We start from the raw sequence: 23961 nt of genomic DNA on the forward strand, positions 1-23961 counted from the left end.
CATGAAGGGCAAAGAAAAATGCTATTGCAATGATTGATGGACATATAAATGATCAATTTAGTATATTATGGGATTATTGCAATGAAATTGTTAGAAGCAATCCTGGGACTTCTGTTTTTATGAAACTAACTCCTAATGAAACTTCTAACAAGCCGATGAGATTTCAAAAATTTATGTTTGTTTTGCATCTTGTAAAGCTGGTTTCAAGGCTGATTGTAGAAAAATTGTTGGGGTTGATGGGTGTTGGCTTAAGGGCACTATGTATGGGGCACAATTACTGTCAGCAGTTACTTTAGACGGGAATAACAATATCTTTCCAATAGCTTACGCAATTATCGAGAAGGAAAATAAAGAAACATGGCAATGGTTCTTAACCTATTTGTTGAATGATCTTGAGATTGAATAGCAGTACTTGTAGACTTTTATGTCAGATAAGCAAAAAGGACTCCTTGAAGCCTTTGAAACAGTGTTGCCTGACGTCTCTCATAGATTTTGTGTGCGACATTTGCATACCAATCTCAAGAGAGTTGTGTATAGTGGCATGGCTTTTAAAAATATTCTTTGGAAGTCAGCTTCAGCAATAACTGTTGGCAGGTTTGATGCTTGTATGGCTGATTTATTTGAATTAGTTGACAATGTATGTGGATGACTTTCTACTGAATTGCCTAGTGAATGGTCAAGATCACATTTCTCTTCGCTTCCTAAGTGCGATATTCTTTTGAACAACTTATGTGAGGTGTTTAATAAATTTATTCTTGATGCGAGAGATAAACTAATTTTGAAACTTTTAGAGACCATTAGGCACTTGCTCATGACTAGAATTAATTCAAATAGAGAGAAAGCTGAAAAATAAAATTTGGGTGATATTTGTCCAACTATTAAGAAGATGTTGGCCAAAACTATGAAGGATGCTGCTAGTTATATTCCTAAAATGTCGAACACATAGAATTATGAAGTCAATGGACCTATCGAAGGTGATACTTGGGTTGTTGACTTATATAACCAAACATGTAGCTGTAGGAAATGAAATCTTTCACGAATTCTTTGTAAGCATGCTATAGCGGCCATTTGGTTGAAAAATGATGAGGTTCTAGACTATGTTGATGATTGCTACAAGATCGAAACATATAAAAAAATTTATGAAGCTTCCATATTGCCTATGAATGGTCATGATTTATGTCCTAAGTCACCAAATTCTCCACCATTGCCACCTTCTTACTTGAAGAAGAAGAAAGGAAACAGAAATTAAGAAGGAAAGAAGATGATGAGCTACGAGCTAGCAGGACGAAGTTAAAAAAAAGACCAAAATCAGTTGATTGTAAGAAATGTGGTTGACCTGGCCACAACAGTAGAACTTGCACTTTAACTTTAGATGCTATTGAAATTCATCCATCAGACTACCCTTGCAGTTTGGACTCCATTATGGCTGAGGGAGCGTCAAGTTTTCATAATATTGAAAAGCTACCGGTAAAAAAGTTTTTTCTTAATTTTTTTTAATTTATTACAGTTTATAAATAAAGAGAGTCATATTTAGTGTTTTAATTTGTTCTTTCGGGTTAGAAGAGGCACATCGCTGGTCACTCAACAAAGTTGTATCTTTTCATCATCTCTATAAAACGACAATTCTTGAAGAATTTTGCCTTCTCATTATATTGAAGAAATATTGATACTTTCTTGTCTTTAATTCGTTTACTGGTGTTTGGAGTTCTTTTATTTCTTATTAATTAGCTGCTGGTTTTCTGCATTGGTGTTATGTTGCTGGTTTTTATCTTGAATTAATCAATGGTATTGCAGTATAGGGATACTGGTTTTTACTGAAAGTTTTTGTTATTTTTTTTGCTCTTGTTTGTTGTTTTTCCCTGCTCATTATTGCCTTTTGCCGGTGCTAGTGTGATGGTCTAAAGGTATCAAGTAGCAAAGGGTATAAAGGCGTCATTTGCTAGTTTTTCACTGACTTTAAGTATTAACAAATATGAAAATTTAATTGATAAATACTTTATTGCAATGTCTCATTGCTTCACCTTAACGAAAATAAAGAATTAGTGGTGTTAGTACACTTGTCAGAAGAAACAAAATGATACTCTTAGGCAAGGCTACTTTTTATGAAGGTGGAAGATGAATAGGCAGGAGGGGTACTCTTGAACACTTTAGGAGGAAACCCATGTGCTTGGTATGCACTTTTGCTTGGCCGTTAGTTTTTTTGACAAAAACTAACGGAAGGATGATTATTGCAATAACTTAAATAGTACACGTATGTTTTTTATTCACTAAAGTATCACAAGGATGTAATATAGGTTTGGGCTATAGTTCAACGATGATTTTTGCCAAAAACTCAAAACCGTTTCAATAGGGACCCTTCACCCCCTCAGTAAGCCTATCTTACACAAATATTAATTAATTGGTGGGTTTCAGATGGCAGATGGTGGGTAAGTTGATAAATAATTATGTCATCCCAAAGTAACTAAGAACTATGAATAATTCTATGCTGGAAACCTGGAATAAAAGGATCATTGTTATATGAAAAATCAAATCACGGTGGATGTCTATCTTCCTCCATAATCTTCCTCTCAAATGCTTAATGACATATTTCTTCATTTTTCATGCTTATGTAAAGGCATTGTAATAGATGGAAAGAACACACAATTGAAGAAGAAATACAATCTCTTCATTCTCCCTATCTCCATTTCTTGTTTATGCTTTACTAAATTGCTTTTATTTCATAACACGTTATAAGTACGAGACTCAACCGTCTCAAGAAGCTTTTTGAGAAGACTAAAGTATAAGTTTTCTCCTCTTTTAATTATGACTGATATTATGAAAAGAAAGTTCGTTGCCCCCGAAATTTCGGGCAAGAACTATATGACATGGGTGTTGGATGCTGAAATCCATTTAGATGCAATGGGTCTTGGAGACGCCATTAAAGATAGAAATAAATCATCTACCCAAGACTGCACTAAGGCCTTAATTTTCTTGCGCCATCACTTTGATTAAGGGTTGAAAATAGAATGTCTCAGAGTCAAAGATCCACTTATTTTGTGAAATGACTTAAAGAAAAGATATGACAACTTAAAGTTGGTCACACTTCCACAAGCACGATATGATTGGGCTCATCTGAGGCTCCAAGACTTTAAGTTTGTTTCTGAATATAATTCTGCGATGTTCAGAATTACTTCTAAATTGAAACTCTGTGGAGATAGTATCACTGACTATAATATGCTTGAAAAAATATTCACAATGTTTCATGCCTCCAATATGGTCCTGCAACAGCAGTACCGAGAGAAAGTTTTCAAGAAGTACTCTGAGTTGATTTCTCTTCTACTTGTAGCTGAACGAAACAATGACTTGCCCATGAGAAATCACGATAATCGATCCATTGGGTCTACACCATTGCCCACATTAATGAGGTGTATTCCCAATGTGCTAAGCGTGAAAAAGGTCGTGACCTTGTTCGTAGTCGTGGTCCTGGCCGTGGCCAAGTAATATTCTTCTTTTTTTATGTGTTAATATTATATTATTCTACTTAACATAGAAAATTAGTACCAAACAAATGTTAGATTTTTTTATGTCAATATAATTTAATTATTTAAAGTACCAACGGTATCAATGTCGCACTTTGTTCAATTAATTGGTTTGTAATCCTAGTAATCTGAGTTTTAATAAAGCGTCATTAACCTTTTCTTCAATAAGGATGTCAATTAAGAGGTTACATGTATAACTTTGACCATTTTTATTTAGCATATTTTAGGAAATCTTTTTGTTACTTAACTATTGTATAATATATTATTTATGGTAACTCGTTAATATGACTACAATATTTCGTCATTTTGTTTATTATATACCTTATGAACGTTGGTCCTGTTTCTAACGTTTATACAGTTTATTGTCTACTTTTGTGTTTAGTTACCTTTATTTGCACACTCATTGTTTCATGTGTATTAATATGACTTAAGTTTTTTGTGTTTTAAAATCATATGACAACCTAAAAATAATTGCATTATTTTTAGCTATGGAATTGTTTGTATCATAATGAGAGTTTGCTCGAAATTGTATTAAAAGTCACTATTGAATCATTGGTTTAACTTTATTTTTTTCTTTTTTCTTTTAAAATACTAATATTTATTCATATACTTCTTTTTGTATGTCAAACCATGAGAAGCAAATATGAATTTCTCAAAATAAACTTGGATCAAAGTTCAATTGTAAAAATATTTGCTTAATTGATTCATATACGACACATACAATATTCAAAGAGAAGAAATATTTCTCTCATTTAAGTATGTATAAAGAAGATGTTACTACAATTTCTGGTAGTAGTAACCTAATTGAAGGCTCTGGAAGAGCTACGATAACTCTGCCTAATGAAACAATACTTATCATAGAGAATGCAATGTTCTCCTCCACGTTCAAGAGGAACTTGTTGAGTTTTAAAGATATCCGTCGAAATGGATTTCATATTGAGACAATAGATGAGAATAATATTGAATATCTCATCGTTACCAAGAATGTCTATGGCCAGAAAAGAGTTATTGAGAAATTCCCATCTTTATCTTGTGGCATGTATTGGACAAGAATTAGTGCAATTAAGGCACATTCTATCATAAACCAAAAGTTTACTGATTCCAATACTTTTGTACTTTGGCATGATCGATTGGTACATCCTGGATCAATTATGACGAGATGAATTATAGAAAACTCAAATGGGCATCCATTAAAGAATTTAAATATTCTTTTAAATAATGAATTTTCTTGCACTTCTTGTTATCAAGGCACGTTAATTATTAGACCATCACCAACAAAGGCTGAGATTGAGTCCCCTGCATTTTTGGAACGTATACAAGGGGATATTTGTGGACCTATTCACCCACCTAGTGGGTCGTTTAGATATTTTATGATTTTAATAGATGCATATTCTAGATGGTCTCATGTGTGCCTATTGTTATCTCACAACCTGGAATTTGCAAAATTAATGGCACAAATAATTCGATTACGGGTATAGTTTTTCGATAATGCAATTAAGTCTCTTCGACTTGATAATGCTGCTGAGTTTTCATTCTAAGCATTTAATGATTATTGCTTATCAATTGGGATAAAAGTGGAACATCATGTAGCTCATGTTCACACTCAAAATGGCCTTGCAGAGTCTTTGATTAAACGTTTGCAATTGATAGCAAGACCGTTACTCATGAAAACGAGATTTCCACTTCTGTTTGGGGTCATGCCATTTTGTATGCAACAATGCTAGTTCTTCTTAGACCGACAAATTATCATACATATTCCCCGTTGTAATTAGTTTTGGGTCATGAACCTAATATATCCCATTTAAGAATTTTTGGATTTGCAGTATATGTGCCTGTAACACAGCTATATCATACCAAGATGGGTCCCCAAAGAAAGTTAGAAATATATGTTGGGTTTGAATCGCCCTCCATTATTCACTACCTCGAAACATTAACATGAGATTTATTCACTGCTCGATTTGCAGATTGTCGATTCGCTGAGGCATGTTCCCCAATATTAGGGGGAGAAATTGGTGAAATCGAACGAGAAATTTCGTGAAAAAATTCATCATTATCTCATCTTGATCCACGTGCCTTTATTTGTGAAAAAGAGGTGTAAAAGATTATTCATTTGTAGAAAATAGCAAATCAAATGCGAGACACATTTATGGATCTGAAAAGGATAACGAAATCACATATCCCTATAGAAAATGTTCCAATCCGTATTGATGTTCTTGTTGGACAATCTTCTAGTGTCATAGCTAATGAGTCAAAAGCACGCTTAAAGTGTGGCAGTCCATTGGGTTATTGTCACGACCCAACTTCGGGAAGCGCTACCGACGCTCAACCGAGTGAACCCGATCGAGCAAGCCTGTTAAATACTTTCTACCCCATTCACCCATGATCAAGAAAACAAAAGACATGATTTCATTAATTAAACAATGAAAAGTTCATACATACTAGTTAACTTTCATGTGTGACTTATTGCAAACGAAAGTTTAAAAATATATGAGTTAGCCAAAATAACATGCGATTCAATGGGGGTGCGCTTAAACCTGCTTCGTATTCTGTGCATCCCTCTACGTTTGGAGATGTGGAGCAAGTGAGGGATCGTAGTGAGGTGAATAATATATTGTCTGTTCTTTCTCTTCAAGGAAGGAAGTACGATAAAGCAAGCATTAATTACTCAGAGATCTTTCTTTTATTAATTCTCTCATTAAATTCCACATTTTTCCTTCTTGCATTCTGCATTTACGGCTAATTGTAGTGGGGCTGGTGCCGGGTATGAGGCCGGAATGTGGGCAGCGTGTGGGCGGTGGTCGGTGCCACCCAAATTGAATTAAAGCTCTTCAAAATAATTTTGCACTATTTTGTGGTTATCGAGTAATTTTCTGCAGAAAGAGAAACAAAGCAACAAAAACTAGTTAGAAATGCGAGAGAATGAAATTCAATAACATCTCCCGCACGCAATACACGAAAAATTACCGGAAGGTATAAGTGCATTGTCGTTCAAAACGAGATTGTTGACTAAAGTTAATTTGTCGGAGGTAGTGGCGAACCTAGAAATTTTTTTAAAGGATATCTAAATTTAAAAAAAAGTGAAAAATTTTCATGACAAAGGGTGTTCAATATGTGTTATATACCTCTAAAACGTAATATTTTACCTAAATATACAATGTAATTTTTCGACGAAGTGTGGTCAATTGACCACCCTTATGACCATGTGGCTTCGCTACTGATAGCTACGAATACGTCCGAACCTATTAGCTTTTGCTAAAGCCTATATTTATATTAAAAAAATCTAATTGTGAACTCAGTAACTAAAATGAGCTAAGATTTAATAATAAGGTCAAAACTTATAACCTTTAAATTCTGGCTACGCCTTAGACGCGAAGTGAAAGTAATTTTGCTCTATCTTATTGTCAAGTGAGAAGAACAAAAAAATAATTTTGCTCTATCTTATTGTCAAGTGAGAAGAACAAAAAAATAGAAAAAGAAGACTACAAGAGTTCGTCCCATATAATGACAGTTAGGATCTCATTTCATAGACACCTTCTCTAAACATAAACAGGTACAACAAGTACTCCTTAAAACAAGAAAGTACTCCTATCTATTCTACGGAAGCAACAACGAATTGTCTTTTGGCTATTATGTTTACGCGTTCATTTTACATGATACACAATTAGCTGTTTCTTATTACACTATATATGTCTAATAAACATGATTAATTTTTGTATCATTAGTTGGAAACATTGGTCATCTATTTTAAAGTTTCAATACAGTAGTTATCCTTTGTGAGTTTGGTGCACATGCTCTGTTGCTAGTTACTACCAAAAAAAAAATAGACTACTATCTAGCAACACACCCTAAGGTGGTTCAAATGATTTGGACTACTGCACCAAATATCTTAGGTAGCATTAAACATCAATTTTCATTTACAAAACATGCAAAAAGATTTTCCGAGTTGATGTTTGTTTAGATTATTCTTTTTCGCAAAGTAAATATTTCATTACCTGTTTTTATTAATTGTGATTTGAGAATGTTTCTCAGAGACATATTTTCAAACTCTACTTCCATTCACAAAATCTCCCCAAAAATTATAACAATCTACGCACATCTTCAACTTCCACAAAATCTAAAAAATGTTCAAAATACTGTCTCTAAATATTGTCCAAACGGCTTGATTATGAATAATTAGATTAATATAGGTTCCTATATTTATTCTGATTAGCAAATCACTTTAATTTCATTTTTATGTTGCTACAATTTTCTTATAGTTTGATTTTATATTGAAACTCTCGCTAGAATAAAAAAATTAAAAATTCAATGTCCTTATCCGTCAGAAGAAAGGGAAATACGTATCTTTGAATCACACTTCACAAACCGACCATTAGGTTGACTTGCTACTCGACCTTTAGTCCAATATCTATCATAAATGATAAGAAATGTGCAATATATATATATATATATATATATATATATATATATATATATATATATATATATATGCTGACGTACGTAATTGTGATGGTTTCCCAAATATTTTATCAAGACATTGAAGTCTATGAAGGAAAGTGAAATCTAAAGACTTAAAAAGAAATTTTCCGTTTCCTTTCTCTTAAGGAAAGGGGGATACTTAATAATTAATATATTTCAATTCAATTTTGTGTAAAAAATCAATCTCCTTGCAATTTTTGACGATAATAAAAATTCTTCGTCTCCTATCTCAAATTTGGTCATTGACCAGTGATATAGTAATTGTGATGACAATTTTGTCCTTTAAATTGTTATAACTACCCTTTATGTAATTTTTGCTATCATGATATTTCTTTTCCCTTTACATCAAATTGGTTATCTTTCTCTTTAGGTTAACTAATTACTCCACATCATATGCTTTTCCTAAAGCTTCTTCTTGCGTCAAATCTTCATCTTCTCGGCCTTTTTCCAGTCTTGAAGCTTAAACCAGCAATCATAATTTGGTTTACAACTAATATATAAAACAATATTTTCTTTCCTGATCTTATGTTGTACATCTGAAATAAATGATGGAAAAAAGAAGAAAACTATTTTTCATTATCTCTCATTATTCCTCCTACGAAAAAGATTTTAAAAAAGAAACAGACGGTCACATCTTTATGCAGGTGTAGAAGTGATTTTGCTTATTAGATAAGGAAACTTGTCACAATTTTGTTAGTAGGAGAAAATGATGCAGATGAGTGATTAAAGCACTGAGTAGGCTTTATTTTTCAGATGATTATTACTATCATAATCATGAAGATTAGAGAAAAAGAAAAGTCTAAATCTTGATGAGACATTTTGCTTTTCCTTGAGATATTTTTGTTTCCATACAAAAAGGAAAAGCAAAAGAAACGAAAGAGGATCAAAAGTTAGCAGACATATATCCTACCTAAAAACAAAGAAGAGGTAAGATGACAAAATATCATGAAATAAGAAATATGACAAGAATTCGAGATAAGATATTAGGGTTCATTCAAAACCTCAACACATATCAAAACCATGTTTACCATCTTTGTAGTCTGGTATAATTTGACAAGGTGGGTTGCTCTGATGGTAAGCACCCTTCACTTCCAACCAAGAGGTTGTGAGTTCGAGTCACCCCAAGAGCAAGGTGGGGGAGTTCTTGGAGGGAAGGATGCCGATGGTCATTTGGAAACAGCCTCTCTACCCCAGGGTAGGGGTAAGGTCTGCGTACACACTACTCTTCCCAGACCCCACTTGTTGTTGTTGTTATAATATTAGTCAATATATCTGATTTGTTATGAAAATAAGGGAAAATGTTCAAATATACCCCTCTACTTTGATATATTGTTCACATATACCCTCTATTATACTATATGGCCAAATATACCCCTTCCGCTATATTTTGGATTCAAATATACCCCTCATTTAAACAGAGGGACATCCTATTAGAAAATATTTTTCATTTTTTTTTAAAGCAATTTTTTTTTGTAAAAACTGGAAAAAAAATATTTTCGTTTTTTTTCAGTTTTTAATAAAAACCATTCAGTTTTTTCCAGTTTTTACAAAAACAAATTGCTTTAGAAAATTGATTTTCGGATATGAGTAATGGGACTTTTTAATTAATTAGGAGATATTTAGAATTGGTCAATAGGACGATGACACGTGTCCCTCCGTTTAAATAAGAGGTATATTTGAACCCAAAGTATAGCGGAAGGGGTATATTTGGCCCTATAGTATAACAGAGGGTATATGTGAACAATATATCAAAGTAGAGGGGTATATTTGGCCCTTTTCCCTGAAAATAATTATATTGTGGATGTCCATTTATTACTCTGCTATAGATAATCTTCCTGAAGAAGATTATCCGTTTGGTACTCTATTGAAATTTATCTACAAGCAGCTAATGCAGGCAGGTTGCAAGCAACAAAATAAAATAATTTGCAGCAACTTCTTATTAAACAGGGCAGGTTGCAAGCAGCTCATGCGGACAGCTTACAAGCAGCTCAAGAAAAGCCTCGCAGCTGCTTCCTGAAAAGCCTCGCAGCTGCTTCCTTCTATAAATAGAGGAGTTTTCAGTTCATTATGTACATTAGTTTGAAGTTGAATAATATATCAGTTTCTCTCTATACTTGTCTTTACTTTACAATCTTTATTTTATAACACGTTATTAGCACGAGACTCTGCCATCTCGAACAAATACTTTAAAAGTATCAGAGGTATGAACTTTCTTTCTTCTAAATAATGTCAAATCTTTCTAAACTTGAATTTGTACCCTTGGATATATCGGGCAAAAGCTACATGTCTTGGGTGTTTGATGCTGAAATTCATCTTGATGCGATGGGTCTGGCAGACACCATCAAGGACAAAATCAGACATCAAATCAAGACCGTGCCAAAGCAATGATATTTCTATGCCATCATCTTGATGAAGGCTTGAAAATGAAATATCTCACTATTAAAGATCCAGTCATATTGTGGAATAATTTAAAAGATAGATATGACCACCTGAAGATGATCGTTCTTCCACATGCACGTTATGATTGGACTCATCAAGACTACAAGATTTTAAATATATCAGTGAGTATAATTCTGCTATATTCAAAATTATTTCCCAATTGAAATTTTGTGGTGATAATATTATTGATCATGATATGTTGGAGAAAACTTTCACCACTTTTCATGCCTCAAATATGCTCCTGCAACAACAATATCGAGAGATGGGATTCAAAAAGTATTTTGAACTTATCTCACATCTTCTTGTAGCCGAGCAACATAATGGGCTATTAATAAAAAACCATAAAAGTCGACCTACTGGTTCTTGTCCATTCCCTGAAGTGAATGAGACGAACTTCCACCAAGCTAAGCGTGGAAGAGGTCATGGCCCCAATCGTGGTCATGGCCTTGGTCGGGAAAAACACTCTAATCATGGTAATAATAATGCACCAAAAAACCTGCCTTACCACCAGCAGTGGAAAAGGAAGGAACAAAAGTATGAAGCGGTGCAAGCAATAAATGCAGAAAATGCATGCTATAGATGTGGAGGAAAAAGGCACTGGTCACATACCTGTCGTACGCCAAAGCACCTGGTTGAGCTTTATCAAGCCTCCTTGAAGAAGACAGAAAAATGCTGAAGCAAATTTTATTTATGAAGATAATTTAGACTTCATGCACTTGGATTTAGTTGATTACTTTGCACTCCCAGAAGGAGAAACAAGTCATGTGATGTGTGATGAATCTGTAGAAATGTAAATATTTTAATTTTTATTATTTGTAGTAGATAGTATGGTTATGTAATTATTGTACATAAATATAAAGTTATCCTTTGATAATGATGTTTACTATAATATATTTTGTTTATGTCATTTTAAAAAATATGGACAATCCTCATGTTATGTTTGGATCAAAGACCAATCATGAAGATAATTGTGTAATTGATAGTGGAACAACTCATGCCATATTAAAAGATCAGAAAAACCTTTCTTATTTGCATAAGGAAAAAGCAAATGTTTCAATAATTTCTGGTAATATAAGTTTGATTGAAGGCTCTGGAAGAGTCACTATATTTCTGTGTAAGGGAACAAAACTTATTATAGACAATGCATTATTCTCCTCCAAGTCCCGAAGAAACTTGTTGAGTTTTATAGATATTCGCCGAAATGAGTATCATGTTGAGACAATAGATTAAATGAATGTGGAATATCTTTGTATTACAAAGAATGTTTCTAGCCAGAAGTGCATTGTAGAAAAGTTACCAACTTTATCTTCTAGATTATACTATTCAAAGATTAGTACAGTTGAAGCACACTCTATCGTAAACCAGAAGTTTACTGATTCAAATATTTTTGTGATTTGGCATGGCCGTTTGGGCCATCCTGGATCAATAATGATGAGACGAATTACTAAAAATTCGAGTGGATATCTATTAAAGAACCCGAAGATTCTTACAAATGATGAATTTTCTTGTGATGCTTGTTATCAAGGCAAAATGATCACTAGACCATCACCAATGAAGGTTGACATTGAATCCCCTGCCTTTTTAGAACATATATATGGGGATATATGTGGACCTATTCACCCACCAAGTGGGTTATTTAGATATTTTATGATCCTAATAGATGCATTTTCAAGATGGTCTCATGTGTGCCTACTATCATCTCGCAATCTGGCGTTCGCAAAGCTATTAGCCCACATAATTCGATTAAGGGCACAATTCCCAAATCATCCTATAAAGGCTATTCGCCTTGATAATGCTGGAGAATTTTCATCTCAAGCTTTTGATGATTACTGTCTATCAGTTGGGATAAAAGTTGAACATCATGTAGCTTATGTTCATACTCAAAATGACATTGTAGAGTCATTTATTAAACGCCTGCAATTGATAGCAAGACCACTACTTATGAAAACAAAATTGCTCACTACTGTTTGGGGTCATGCTATCTTGCATGCAACATCACTTATCTGTCTCAGACCAATACATTATAATATATATTCTCCATCACAATTAATTTTTGGCCATGAACTAAATATTACCCATCTATGAATTTTTGGATGTGCTGTATATGTGCCAGTAACACCATCACAGCGTAGTAAGATGGGCCCCCAGAGAAGGTTAGGAATATATGTTGGGTTTGAATCACCCTCTATTATTTGCTATCTTAAACCGTTGACAGGAGATTTATTTAATTCTCGATTTGCATATTGTCACTTTGATGAAATAAATTTTCCACAATTAGGGGAGAGAAAAAGGAAATCAAAAGAGAAATTGTGTAGAAAGTTTCATCATTATCTCATTTTGATCCACGTACCCCTATATGTAATCAGGAGGTCTAGGAGATCATCCATTTACAGAATATAGCAAATCAAATGCCAGACGCATTTACTGATTTAAAAAGGATAACTAAATCACATATCCCTGCAGAGAATGTGCCTATCCGAATTGATGTGCCAGCAGGACCATCTACTAGCATGGGAGCTAGTGAACCTAAGGCACGCTTGAAGCGTGATAGGCCTTTGGGTTCTAAGGATCGAAATCCTCGAAAAATAAAATCGACAAATGATCAAAACGATACTATAAAGGGATCTCCTGAAGAGACCCAAGATTTGATTAGTTCTGAGATTCTTGAAGAAATCAATGAACCCGAGACTCAAGTGAGCGAGGAACTTTTAATAAGTTCTACTAGTGATGGGATTAATTTAAATCGATCTGAAATAGTGATGGATAATATTTTTGCATATAATGTTGCACTTAACATTATGCAAGATAATGAAGATTCTGAACCCCGATCTGTAGAATAATGTCGACAAAGATCTGATTGGCCAAAATAATAAGGGGCAATTCAATCAGAATTGAACTCACTTACTAAAAGCTAGGTCTTTGGACCAGTAGTCCAAACACATGATGGTATAAAATCAGTTGGTCATAAATGAGTTTTTGTGCGAAAAAGGAATGACAAAAATGAAGTTGAAAGATACAAGGCTCGCCTTATCGCACAAGGATTCTCACAACGACGTGGAGTCGATTATGAAGAAACATATTCACCCGTTATGGATGCCATAATATTTCGATATCTCATCAGTTTAGCCTTTCGTGAAAGGCTTGAAATACATCTGATGGATGTGGTTACAGCTTATCTGTACGGGCCACTTGATAATGATATTTACATGAAAATCCCTGAAGGATTTAAAACACCGAAAGCAAATTCAAAATCTCAAGAAATGTATTCAATCAGATTACAAAGATCTTTGTACGATTTAAAGCAATCTGGGCACATGTGGTATAATCACCTTAGTGAATATTTGTTGAAAGAGGTTTACGTAAATGATGTTATTTGTCTATATATTTTTATAAAGAAAATGGCATCAGAATTTGTTATACTTGCTATTTATGTTGATGTCATAAATCTTGTTGGAACTCCAGAAGAGCTCCAAAAGGCAATTCAAAAGCTTAAGAAATAATTTGAGATGAAAGATCTTGAAAAGACAAAACTGTCTTGGTCTACAAATTGAACATTTAGCAGACGAGATCTTTATACATCAATCTGCCTATACAGAAAGGGTCTTAAAATAATTTTACATGGACAAAGCGCACCCATTGAGTACACCAATGGTTGTTCGATCACTTGAAGTGAATAAGGACCCATTTCGACCTCCAGAAGAGGATGAGGAACTCCTTGGTCCTGAAATACCCTATCTCAGTGCAATTGGTGCACTTATGTATCTTGCTAATGCTACAAGGCCTGCCATATCATTTTTTGTTAATTTACTAGCAAGATATAACTCTTCTCCTACAAAGAGACATTGGAATGGGATTAAGCATATTTTGCGATATTTAAAGGGAACTCTTGATATGGGTTTGTTTTATGCTAACAAAGGCAGTGTAGATCTTGTTGGTTATGCAGATACAATTAATTTATCTGATCCCCATAAAACTCGATCTCAAATCGGGTACGTGTTTACATGTGGAGGTACTATCATATCATGGCGCTATACAAAGCAATCTATTGTTGCTACTTCTTTAAATTATGCTGAGATAATAGCTATTCATAAAGCAAGTAGGGAATGTGTATGGTTAAGATCAATTATTCATTTTATTAAAAAAAAAATATGGTTTGGAATGTGATAAAAGATCTACAATTTTTTATGAAGACAATGCTGCATGCATAGCCCAATTAAAGGGAAGATTTATAAAAGGAGATAGAACGAAACACATTTTACCAAAATTATTGTACACACATGATCTTCAGAAAGACGATGACATCGATGTGTAACAAATCCGTTCAAGTGACAATCCAGGAGATTTGTTCACTAAATCTTTGGCAACTTCAAATTTTGAGAAGATGGTATACAAGATTGGAATGCGGAGACTCAAATATTTGAAACAAAGTTTTCATCAGGGGGAGTGAAATACGCGTTGTACTATTTTTTCCTTACTAAGGTTTTTCCCATGAGGTTTTTCTTCTAAGGTTTTTAATGAGGCAACTAGAAATGCGTATTACTAAATATGTGTACTCTTTTTCCTTCACTATGATTTTTTCCACTGAGTATTTCCTAGTAAGGTTTTAACGAGGTACAATATCTTTTAATAAACATCCAAGGGGGAGTGCTATGTGAATAATTATATTGTGGATATCCATTTATTACTCCGCTCAAGAAGATTATCTGTTTGGTACTCTATTAAAGTTTATCTACAAGCAGCTGATGCAGGCAGGTTGCAAGCAACTAAATGAAATGATTTACAACAGTTTCTTATTAAACTGGCAGGTTGCAAGCAGTTCATGCAGACAGCTTACAAACAGCTCAAGAAAAGCCTTGCAGCTGCTTCCTAAAAAGCCTCACAGCTGCTTCCTTTCTTCTATAAATAGAGGAGTTTTCAGTTCATTATGTACATCAGTTTGGAGTTGAATAATATATCAGTTTCTCTCCATACTTGTCTTTACTTTACGGTCTTTATTTTATAACATAATTTAAATTATGCATATTTTTGGAAGTAACAACATAATAAATATGATGAACTTGATAAATGTAAGTCGAACAACACCATTGATTCAACTTAGTAAAATTCGCACTTTACCTCGTAAGATGAAAATAAGCAATAAGAGTAATCTAATTTGAGGTATATGTAATATATAATTGCATATAAACTTAGCTTGTTAGCTTATTATTTGACAGAGACAGCCACTAAACAGAAAAAAACAAAAGGAGGAATTTAGAAGTGCTTGGCTACAAAAAATAGCTTGATTTGGGTCCGTTTGTTCATAATTTTTTTGTTCTAAAAACAAATTTCAAAAATATATTTGTTCATGAAAATTTGTAAGTTTTTGATTTTTTTTTTTTTTTGAAAATGATTATTCAAAAACCCAAAAGTGATTTTGACCATTTTTTCAAATTTTTCATAATTTTTTTTCTCCACACATAAAAACTGTAATATTTTTTCAAGTAGAATGCATGTCCAAACATAATTTCATATTCCAAATACCATTGTTCAACTTAACTCCAAATACTATTTTTTTTAAAATTATAATTTTTATGTCCAAAGGCCTACTTAATTATATATCAAACAAATAAGAAATGAAGATACACTATCCTCAAAATCATGTCGGTCATGAAGGGTAGACTTTTCTCCAACTTCGACAAAATAAAAATCATGCTTTTAAAGTTGAAAAATATATATATATATTTAAAGTTTAAAAAGTATTAAGAAGCTTCTTTAGACACTGAAATTTTAGCGGATCAAGATAAATCCTAAATTCAAGATGACTCTTGAAATATTAAGAGTCTATTAAGTTAACTTGGTGGCTACTCCAACCAAACCTTAATTCATGCCTATAAATAAGGTTACATATGTCCTTCAAAGACTATCTCAGGAATTCCATAAACTCCCGAAATATGCACAACGAGATCAAATATACAATCTCCAAAATTCCATTAAAATCTTGAAATGTTCATTAAGAGATCAAAGACATGTGAAATATATCTTGCTTAAAGTTCTAGCAATATTAAGATCCAAATGGAGTGCTGCTACATGCTTCCTAATCATCAAATACATCAAGGAGATGCATATCATCCTACATTCGAGAAATACGCCTCTAAGACCCTTGAATTACGGATAACAAATTAGAGAAAAGAATCAAGGGATAAACAGAGTTGTAACCCGCAATGTTTATCAATAAAATTCTTTTTTCTTTATAATTGTTTGTGATTGCAGTTTTATTTTTCTGCACAAATTTATTGCAAACAAATTAGCACGCCCAGTGAGACCAGTTCTGCTCTTCATCTCTTTCCTCCCGCAAATCGAAAACTACAAGTTTCAAAATTATATGTTGTGATGGTCGGATACTTCAAGTCTCGTCTTCAAGTTTCAGCAAAGACTGCACCTCGACAAAACATTGAAGTGTGGGGCATTTGTAGACACTGAAATTTTAGCAGATCAAGATAAATCTTAAATTCAAGACGACTCTTGAAATATTAGGAGTCTATTAAGGTTACTCGGTGGCTACTCCACCCAAACCTTAATTTATGCCTATAAATAAGACTACATATGTTCTTTAAAGACGATCTCAGAAATTACATAAACTCCTAGAATATGTACAATGTGATCAAATATACGATCTCCAAAATTCCATTAAAATTTTGGAATAGATGAAAGGCATGTCAAATATGTCTTGCTTAAAGTTCTAGCAACATTCAAGATCCAAATGGAGTGTTGCTACATGCTTCGTAATCATAAAATACATCAAGGAGATGCATATCATCCTACATTCGAGAAATACGCATCTAAGGCCCTCGAATTACGGATAACAAATCGAAGGAAAAAATTAAGGAATAAACAGAATTGTAACCCATAATGTTTATCAATAAAATTCTTTCTTTATAGTTATTTGTGATTGCAGTTTTATTTTTTTAACAGCAAAAAGCTTCAAATACTAAAGTTAGAGTCTTTATAAATATTAAAATATTATCTACAACCAAACAAAAACCTTAAGCATTCACCAAAATCTCGTGATCGTACAAATATTTGTGGCTGTAAAAGCTTTCAACAATACGAATATAAAACTCCTTTTCACAAACAAGGAAAGAAAAAAAAATCTTTTTCGTTGAGACCCAAAAATAGAATAATTCCAATATCCATCGCGAAATTTCCTTTAAAGAAACAGACACCATATATCTTCAAAACCAATAAACTCCAACCACGTAAAAAGCAATCACATGAACGTCACGTGACTCAAGCATCATTATTTTATTTTAAAAAGTAAAATAAAAAAAGAAGTCTTCCTTTATTAGTCTTGCCTTTTCTTTTTCTTCTTCTTTCATTAATAAAAAGTTTCTGTAGTGTTTACACACAAAAACCTTTTCTTAATTGACAATTTAATTTCATGATATTTCCAGCTGGTGGATTCCCCACAACGTTAAATAATACTTATACGCATTAAATTAAAAATAATCCTAATACGAATCCACCCCCACCTCCCATCAACCCTACACCAACCACCTTTTAATATAACCCCACAAACAAATAGATAACAGTATACATACAGCTCCATACACAAATCATTTTTCTTACTTTTACACAAACCTCCTAAATATAGCTCAAAAACACAAACAACAACATCAACATCTCCCAACTACACGACAGCCCACCATTTCAATGGCAAAAACTCCTCTAAAAACCCATTTTTAAGGCTGACTTTCAACTACCCCTTTTGATCTTTTCCCTATTTTTCGCAAATCTTGAACTACCCTTTGGTTGCAAATTTGGAAACCCCTATTTGATAATATTTTGGGCATAATTTGAAGTATACCATTTTTGGTTAAAGTTTGGAGAATCCATGGCCGGTACCACTACCGCCGGCGACACCAGCACCAGCAGTAGAAGCAACCTAGCGCCGACAAAAAGTCTGAGCAAAAAGGAAAATCAAGGACTTTTATTGGGTAGGTACGAAATTGGGAAATTACTTGGGCATGGTACGTTTGCTAAGGTGTACCACGCTAGGAATGTGAAGACAAATGAGAGCGTTGCTATAAAAGTTATTGATAAAGAAAAGATCTTGAAAGTTGGTCTTATTGATCACATAAAACGCGAGATCTCAATTTTAAGGAGAGTTAGGCACCCAAACATAGTCCAATTGTACGAAGTTATGGCCACAAAGGCCAAAATCTACTTTGTCATGGAGTATGTTAAAGGCGGTGAGCTTTTTAACAAAGTTGCTAAAGGCAGGCTTAAGGAGGAAGTTGCTAGAAAATATTTCCAGCAGTTAATCTCTGCTGTAGCCTTTTGTCATGCTCGTGGTGTTTACCATAGGGACCTAAAGCCTGAAAATATACTGTTAGATGAAGATGGGAATGTGAAAGTTTCTGACTTTGGCCTTAGTGCCATTTCAGAGCAGATAAAACAAGATGGTTTGTTTCATACTTTTTGTGGTACCCCGGCCTATGTGGCGCCGGAGGTGTTAGCTAGAAAGGGTTATGATGCAGCCAAAGTTGATATTTGGTCATGTGGTGTTATTCTCTTTGTGCTAATGGCAGGGTATTTGCCATTTCATGATCAGAATATTATGGCTATGTATAAGAAGATATATAAAGGTGAATTTAGATGTCCTAGATGGTTTTCGCCTGAATTGACTAGGTTTCTAAGACAACTTCTTGATACTAATCCTGAAACTAGGATCACTATTCAGGAGGTTATGAACAATAGGTGGTTTAAGAAGGGTTTTAAACATGTCAAGTTTTATATTGAGGATGACAAGTTGTGTAGTGTTAATGATGATGATTATGATGGCGGGGCTGATTATTCGTCTGATAGATCGGAGTCTGAATCTGAAATGGAGATGAGAAGGAAGCCGGCTACTTTGCCTAGGCCAGCTAGCTTGAATGCATTTGATATCATTTCATTTTCCCGAGGTTTTGATTTGTCTGGTTTGTTTGAGGAGGGAGGAGATGGGGCAAGGTTTGTATCCGGGGCTCCCGTGCCCAAGATCATAAGTAAGTTGGAGGAAATTGCTAAAGTTGTGAGCTTTGCAGTGAGGAAGAAGGATTGTAGAGTGAGTTTGGAGGGGTCTAAGGAGGGTGAAAAGGGACCATTGACAATTGCAGCTGAGATATTTGAGTTGACGCCGTCGCTGAGAGTTGTTGAGGTGAAGAAGAAAGGAGGAGATAGAGTGGAGTATGAGGAGTTTTACAACAGGGAATTGAAGCCAGGGTTACAGAATTTATCGCTTGAAGTTGGAGACCCTATCCATTCATCTTATTTGCCATCAGATACTGAATAGAGAGAAAGAGAAGGGAAAAGGGTAAGCTCTCTTCTCTTTCGTTTTAATATCTTTAGGTGCATTTGTATAGATAGCACTTTTGTATTTACACTTTTGCATCTGTTATTAGCTCACATTCTAAGGTTGTGATATCTTGTAATTTCTGTTCTTGTTGTGGAATACTATATGAAGATCTAAAAAATGGAATACATCAGTGTCTCAGAATTGGCTCAGTTCTCAATTTCCTTTTATTTTCTCTAACTAATAATATTCTGACGCTAAATTCATAATTTGGTAAACTATTCCTATGAGCGAATCCATAGCTGTACTAGTCTGTAGCTTGTGGAAGTGCTTCTTTATACAGATTAAGCTTCCCAATTTCGTTGTAGCTTGTGGAAGCCATGTGCTATAGATCGAGCTTCTCAATCTTATAAGGCCAGCTTTTCTGTACCACTTGTTGCGGATGATGGTATATGCTTGAATGCTCTCGTTTTGTGCAACTTTCTCTAGTTAGTATGGACAAGAAGCAGGTGTAGCTATCATGCAGTTGTCAATTGTTGGATTGAATGAGCAAGCATTTATAAATAACGAGCAATTTTTTGTAAAATAATATTTGCAATGAGATTTTGGTAATATTTAATTAATTACTCAAAAGTTATTCAATCCATCCCCAACACATATGGACTTCGCAGAATGATGAGAAAAGAAAGAGGACGATGGTCTATGGAAATTCATATCAAGCAAAAAAAAAAGGGGGGGGGGGGGTGTCTATGGAAATTCATGAACAATTCCAGATATAGTATAAGGTTCAATTGTTTATCAACCGCTTTTTTGTTTATTTTTGTTTAGGTTGTTGGTGTCTGCATTGGTCTTATAGAAATGGGGATCATTCATGGATTGTAATCTTTTCCTTACTATTGCCAAGTTTCTGATCAAGGCCAGTGGAACCTTGATGATTGGAAATGGGATTAAGGCTCTTAAAGATTTTCTTGAGGATGTTACCTCCTATGCTAAACCTTACTGAATGATTGCTTGTCATTAGCTTTTCACTTGAGCTTTTAGCTTCCCTGCTAGTTTTCTTGGTCAATCTGGAGTTTCCCTTTCAGTTGATTATACTTGAATATCAGTAGATCTTCTCCAGGGAAAAAGAAAAAGAAGAACCTAGTTTGAAGAGCTACAAACTAGCCACGCAATGCCCGTTTAACCTTTGATAGGTGTAGGTGCCACAAGTCTGAGTGCAGGCAACAACTAAGGCAATGACATTTGAGTGAGGTAACTCTTCCTTTTGCAATTGGAGGATAAAACTATTTATTTACTTATAACAAAAAATATAGCTGGCTGAGCTTCTGCTGGAAGGGATTCTGAAAAAGAATTGATTTTCTTTCAAATCAGTTTGTCCAGATAGGTTTTATTTGCGTGAATGTTTTAGGACAATGTATATGGAGAATTTGACTGTTCAAACTTTTAAGTGAAGACGACTATTGTAGATTTACAGAAACCAGCTCTCTGTTCTCCCTTGGTCGGTGATGAAGTAGGTATATACCGTGTTCGAATAATTTGCCTCAAGCTTTTCCCTTGAAGCCTATAGTATGACTTTTTTCCCCTAAGACCTGAAGCACTGCCTTTTGGCTTTCCAATAGATGGCAACTGCTTTATACTTCATAATGTATAGAATGCCTAAATCTATAGTCAAATTTCAAGACTACAGGGAGAAAAAGTCACATATTACACGGAACAAAGTAATTAGAGAAAATGCGGGATAACTTGTGCTTTGATAGTAAGATTGGCTCTAGCTAGAATTAAACTGGTATTGGGAAAAAACCAAAAGATCTCGGGTAAGACTGCTTCCTGGAGTAATTAGTTTCTGTTAGAGGCAAGCACTTAGTACACTGACATAGCTGTAGGTAGTGTCAATAGACAGAAATTGCTTGATTTTTATTCTAATGAGGAATCAGATATTCAGAGAGAACCATGTTCTGCCGCTATGCTTTTAGTAGGTGTAAAATTTCTTTTATGCGGTGCGAAAATTTAATTGGATAAAGGGGCATTTGGAAGTTATCCATAATACATGCATAGGAGTATATTTTCAATTTGACTAGCATGTTCTAACTTTTTGAGGCACTTTCTGGGTACTGAGGTAATAAAATTTCATTTTACTTATAAAAAAAGTGGTTTTTGATGATCTCTCATATTAGGCTGACCACCCATTTCTCCTTGGTTCTTTAGTTATAGTCCTATTGTTTCACCAGTAGGGAATTATCTTTTGCTGATGGGAATATACTGCAATATCCTGGATCTATGAACAGATCTTTTGTCAATTCTTATGTTTACTTCTTGCATATGCTGTATTCTGTTATGCTGTATGGTTGGTTTTAAAATTAGTGAAGGACTAGTCCTTTCTGGTTCCTTCCCTTTTTATAGTACTATTGTTTTCTTGGTAGTGCCAATTGAACATTGTTGACCAACCTTTCTCATATAAAAGAATGAAACTTTTTTTTCTTTATTATGGCCAGGTCATTCATCACTACGATGCTGGTATTATTAATTAAATATTTAGTAGCGGTTCGTACTGAAAGACGTAATTACTAAATTTGTATTTGGCAACTGGTTGCCTGAATTTGGCCACTTATGGCTTTTTATATACTAATAATAATAGGCCAATTAACTGATGACACATCTATTTATGCACTTTGAATAAGCACTTCATTATTTTCTATTGATGATGCAATCGACTCTTCTGGCATATTGGTTTCTTTCTATTGGTGTGATACATGCATATATAATCATCAATGAACATGCAGTGCCATGAAATTTTTGTAATGTACCAATAAAGAAGAATTGAAAAAAAAAAATAACAAGAGAAGGGGTAAATGGAAAGAGCAAGAAGTAGTACAAAAACACCTCTGTTGGCTGGCAATTTTGCAGCTATATAAAGTGGTAAACTGCTATTATATCCTAAAAACCTTCAAAGCCCCTTTGAATCTTAATATAACTATTAATTAGTGCTGATTAGTTTTATTAAATTTCTAGCAGAAGTTATTGATTCTTTCTTTTTTAATCTATCTTTATGTCCTTTAGTGTCTTTATTTATTGCCTGACATTGTCAAATGGGTGTTAGATCTGTGTGATTGCACTGGCCAGCAGGTTCTAATGATTTGGTATCATATCATGGGATGCCAATTGCCAAACAAAATTAGACTGGCAGAAAATGCAGTTCAATAATGTATTTCTGTTTGTTCCATGTATGTTAGGTAAGTGTGGACTTCTAACAACTGGTGAAGGCTACTTCCACTAGAAGGGAGAACTCATGAATTCCAAAAAGCAGAGCCAAATGCCAAGCTGGATGGATCAAGCGCTAACCCTCGGCAACTAGACCTTTGCGTTGCACTTCGTCACAAGTTGATGTTCAAGATCAAGATTTAACCATTTCAACTCAGACCAGTGCATAACATGGTTCGTAGTCTAGTTGTATATTAGTAGTCTATCTAATATCTATGGAACTGGTAGTTGCAGCCAAAAAAAAAATGTCTTCTGATTTGCACTTCATGCCAAGTTAGTGGATGCAACTCTTATGCAGAGAAACAAATAAATAAATACATTGAAAATGGCATAAGGAATAGTCAAAGTAGGTTTTTAAATTAAATAACTTTGTAATAATGGTTCTGGACCATACTAAAAACGAATATTTCTGGACCACTGTGTAGTGAATGAATGAAAGCTTTGTTTAGTGTCGTGAGATGGCAGTTTCAGGACTAGTGCAAGCTGTTGCTATCAAACATTTTGGCCTCTTACCAAATTTCTGCAGGCATGTTAGATGAAATTATCTATTTTTTGGTCAATTTTTCTGCGTGGGGATATTGGTATCTAGCTTTTGTATATGCGAATCTCATTGATCAACAGAGAATTCTTTACTTTGCACTAATTTAGAAATTGCAAACTAGGGAGAGAACAGAAAGGGAAAATAGGATGAGATACAGGCGAAGTAAACAATGATAATTATATCACTTAACTATGGTTGTGCGATAAATGTGTGTACATTAGCTTAATATAAACATTGAATAGTCGGCTCAATTTTCATTAATTTAGGAATTATTTATCACATATAAATCCTATTATTAGTTATTGTACATAATTAACATGTGAATCAAAAACAAACTTCCTTGAGAGTACAAGACAAAAGCATTTTAGTTTATTGTTAGGTTTATGTAATATTACTGTTGTTGATTTTTCACTAATAAT

The 23961-nt window shown here is 34.0% G+C and overlaps 1 protein-coding gene across 2 annotated transcripts; it reads left to right on the plus strand.

Moving 5' to 3' along the window:
* The first annotated feature begins 18003 nt into the window (after positions 1 to 18003).
* On the plus strand, positions 18004 to 23458 carry LOC104109167 (CBL-interacting serine/threonine-protein kinase 12-like). 2 transcript variants are annotated; one of them, XR_001971806.3, is made up of 3 exons: positions 18004 to 19764; positions 20864 to 20994; positions 22974 to 23458. XR_001971806.3 is itself a non-coding variant. In XM_009618393.4 (2 exons), exon 1 carries the CDS (start codon positions 18304 to 18306, stop codon positions 19741 to 19743), a length of 1440 nt encoding a protein of 479 aa, XP_009616688.1. In that variant the 5' UTR covers positions 18005 to 18303; the 3' UTR covers positions 19744 to 19764; positions 22974 to 23458. The 2 variants fall into 2 exon arrangements, 1 of the variants encoding a protein (XP_009616688.1); XM_009618393.4 differs by lacking the exon at positions 20864 to 20994 and having other exon boundaries at positions 18005 to 19764.
* The last annotated feature ends 503 nt before the right edge of the window (positions 23459 to 23961 follow it).

The sequence above is a fragment of the Nicotiana tomentosiformis genome, chromosome 2 (genome assembly GCF_000390325.3).
Source record: "Nicotiana tomentosiformis chromosome 2, ASM39032v3, whole genome shotgun sequence".
Classification (NCBI taxonomy): Eukaryota; Viridiplantae; Streptophyta; class Magnoliopsida; order Solanales; family Solanaceae; genus Nicotiana; species Nicotiana tomentosiformis.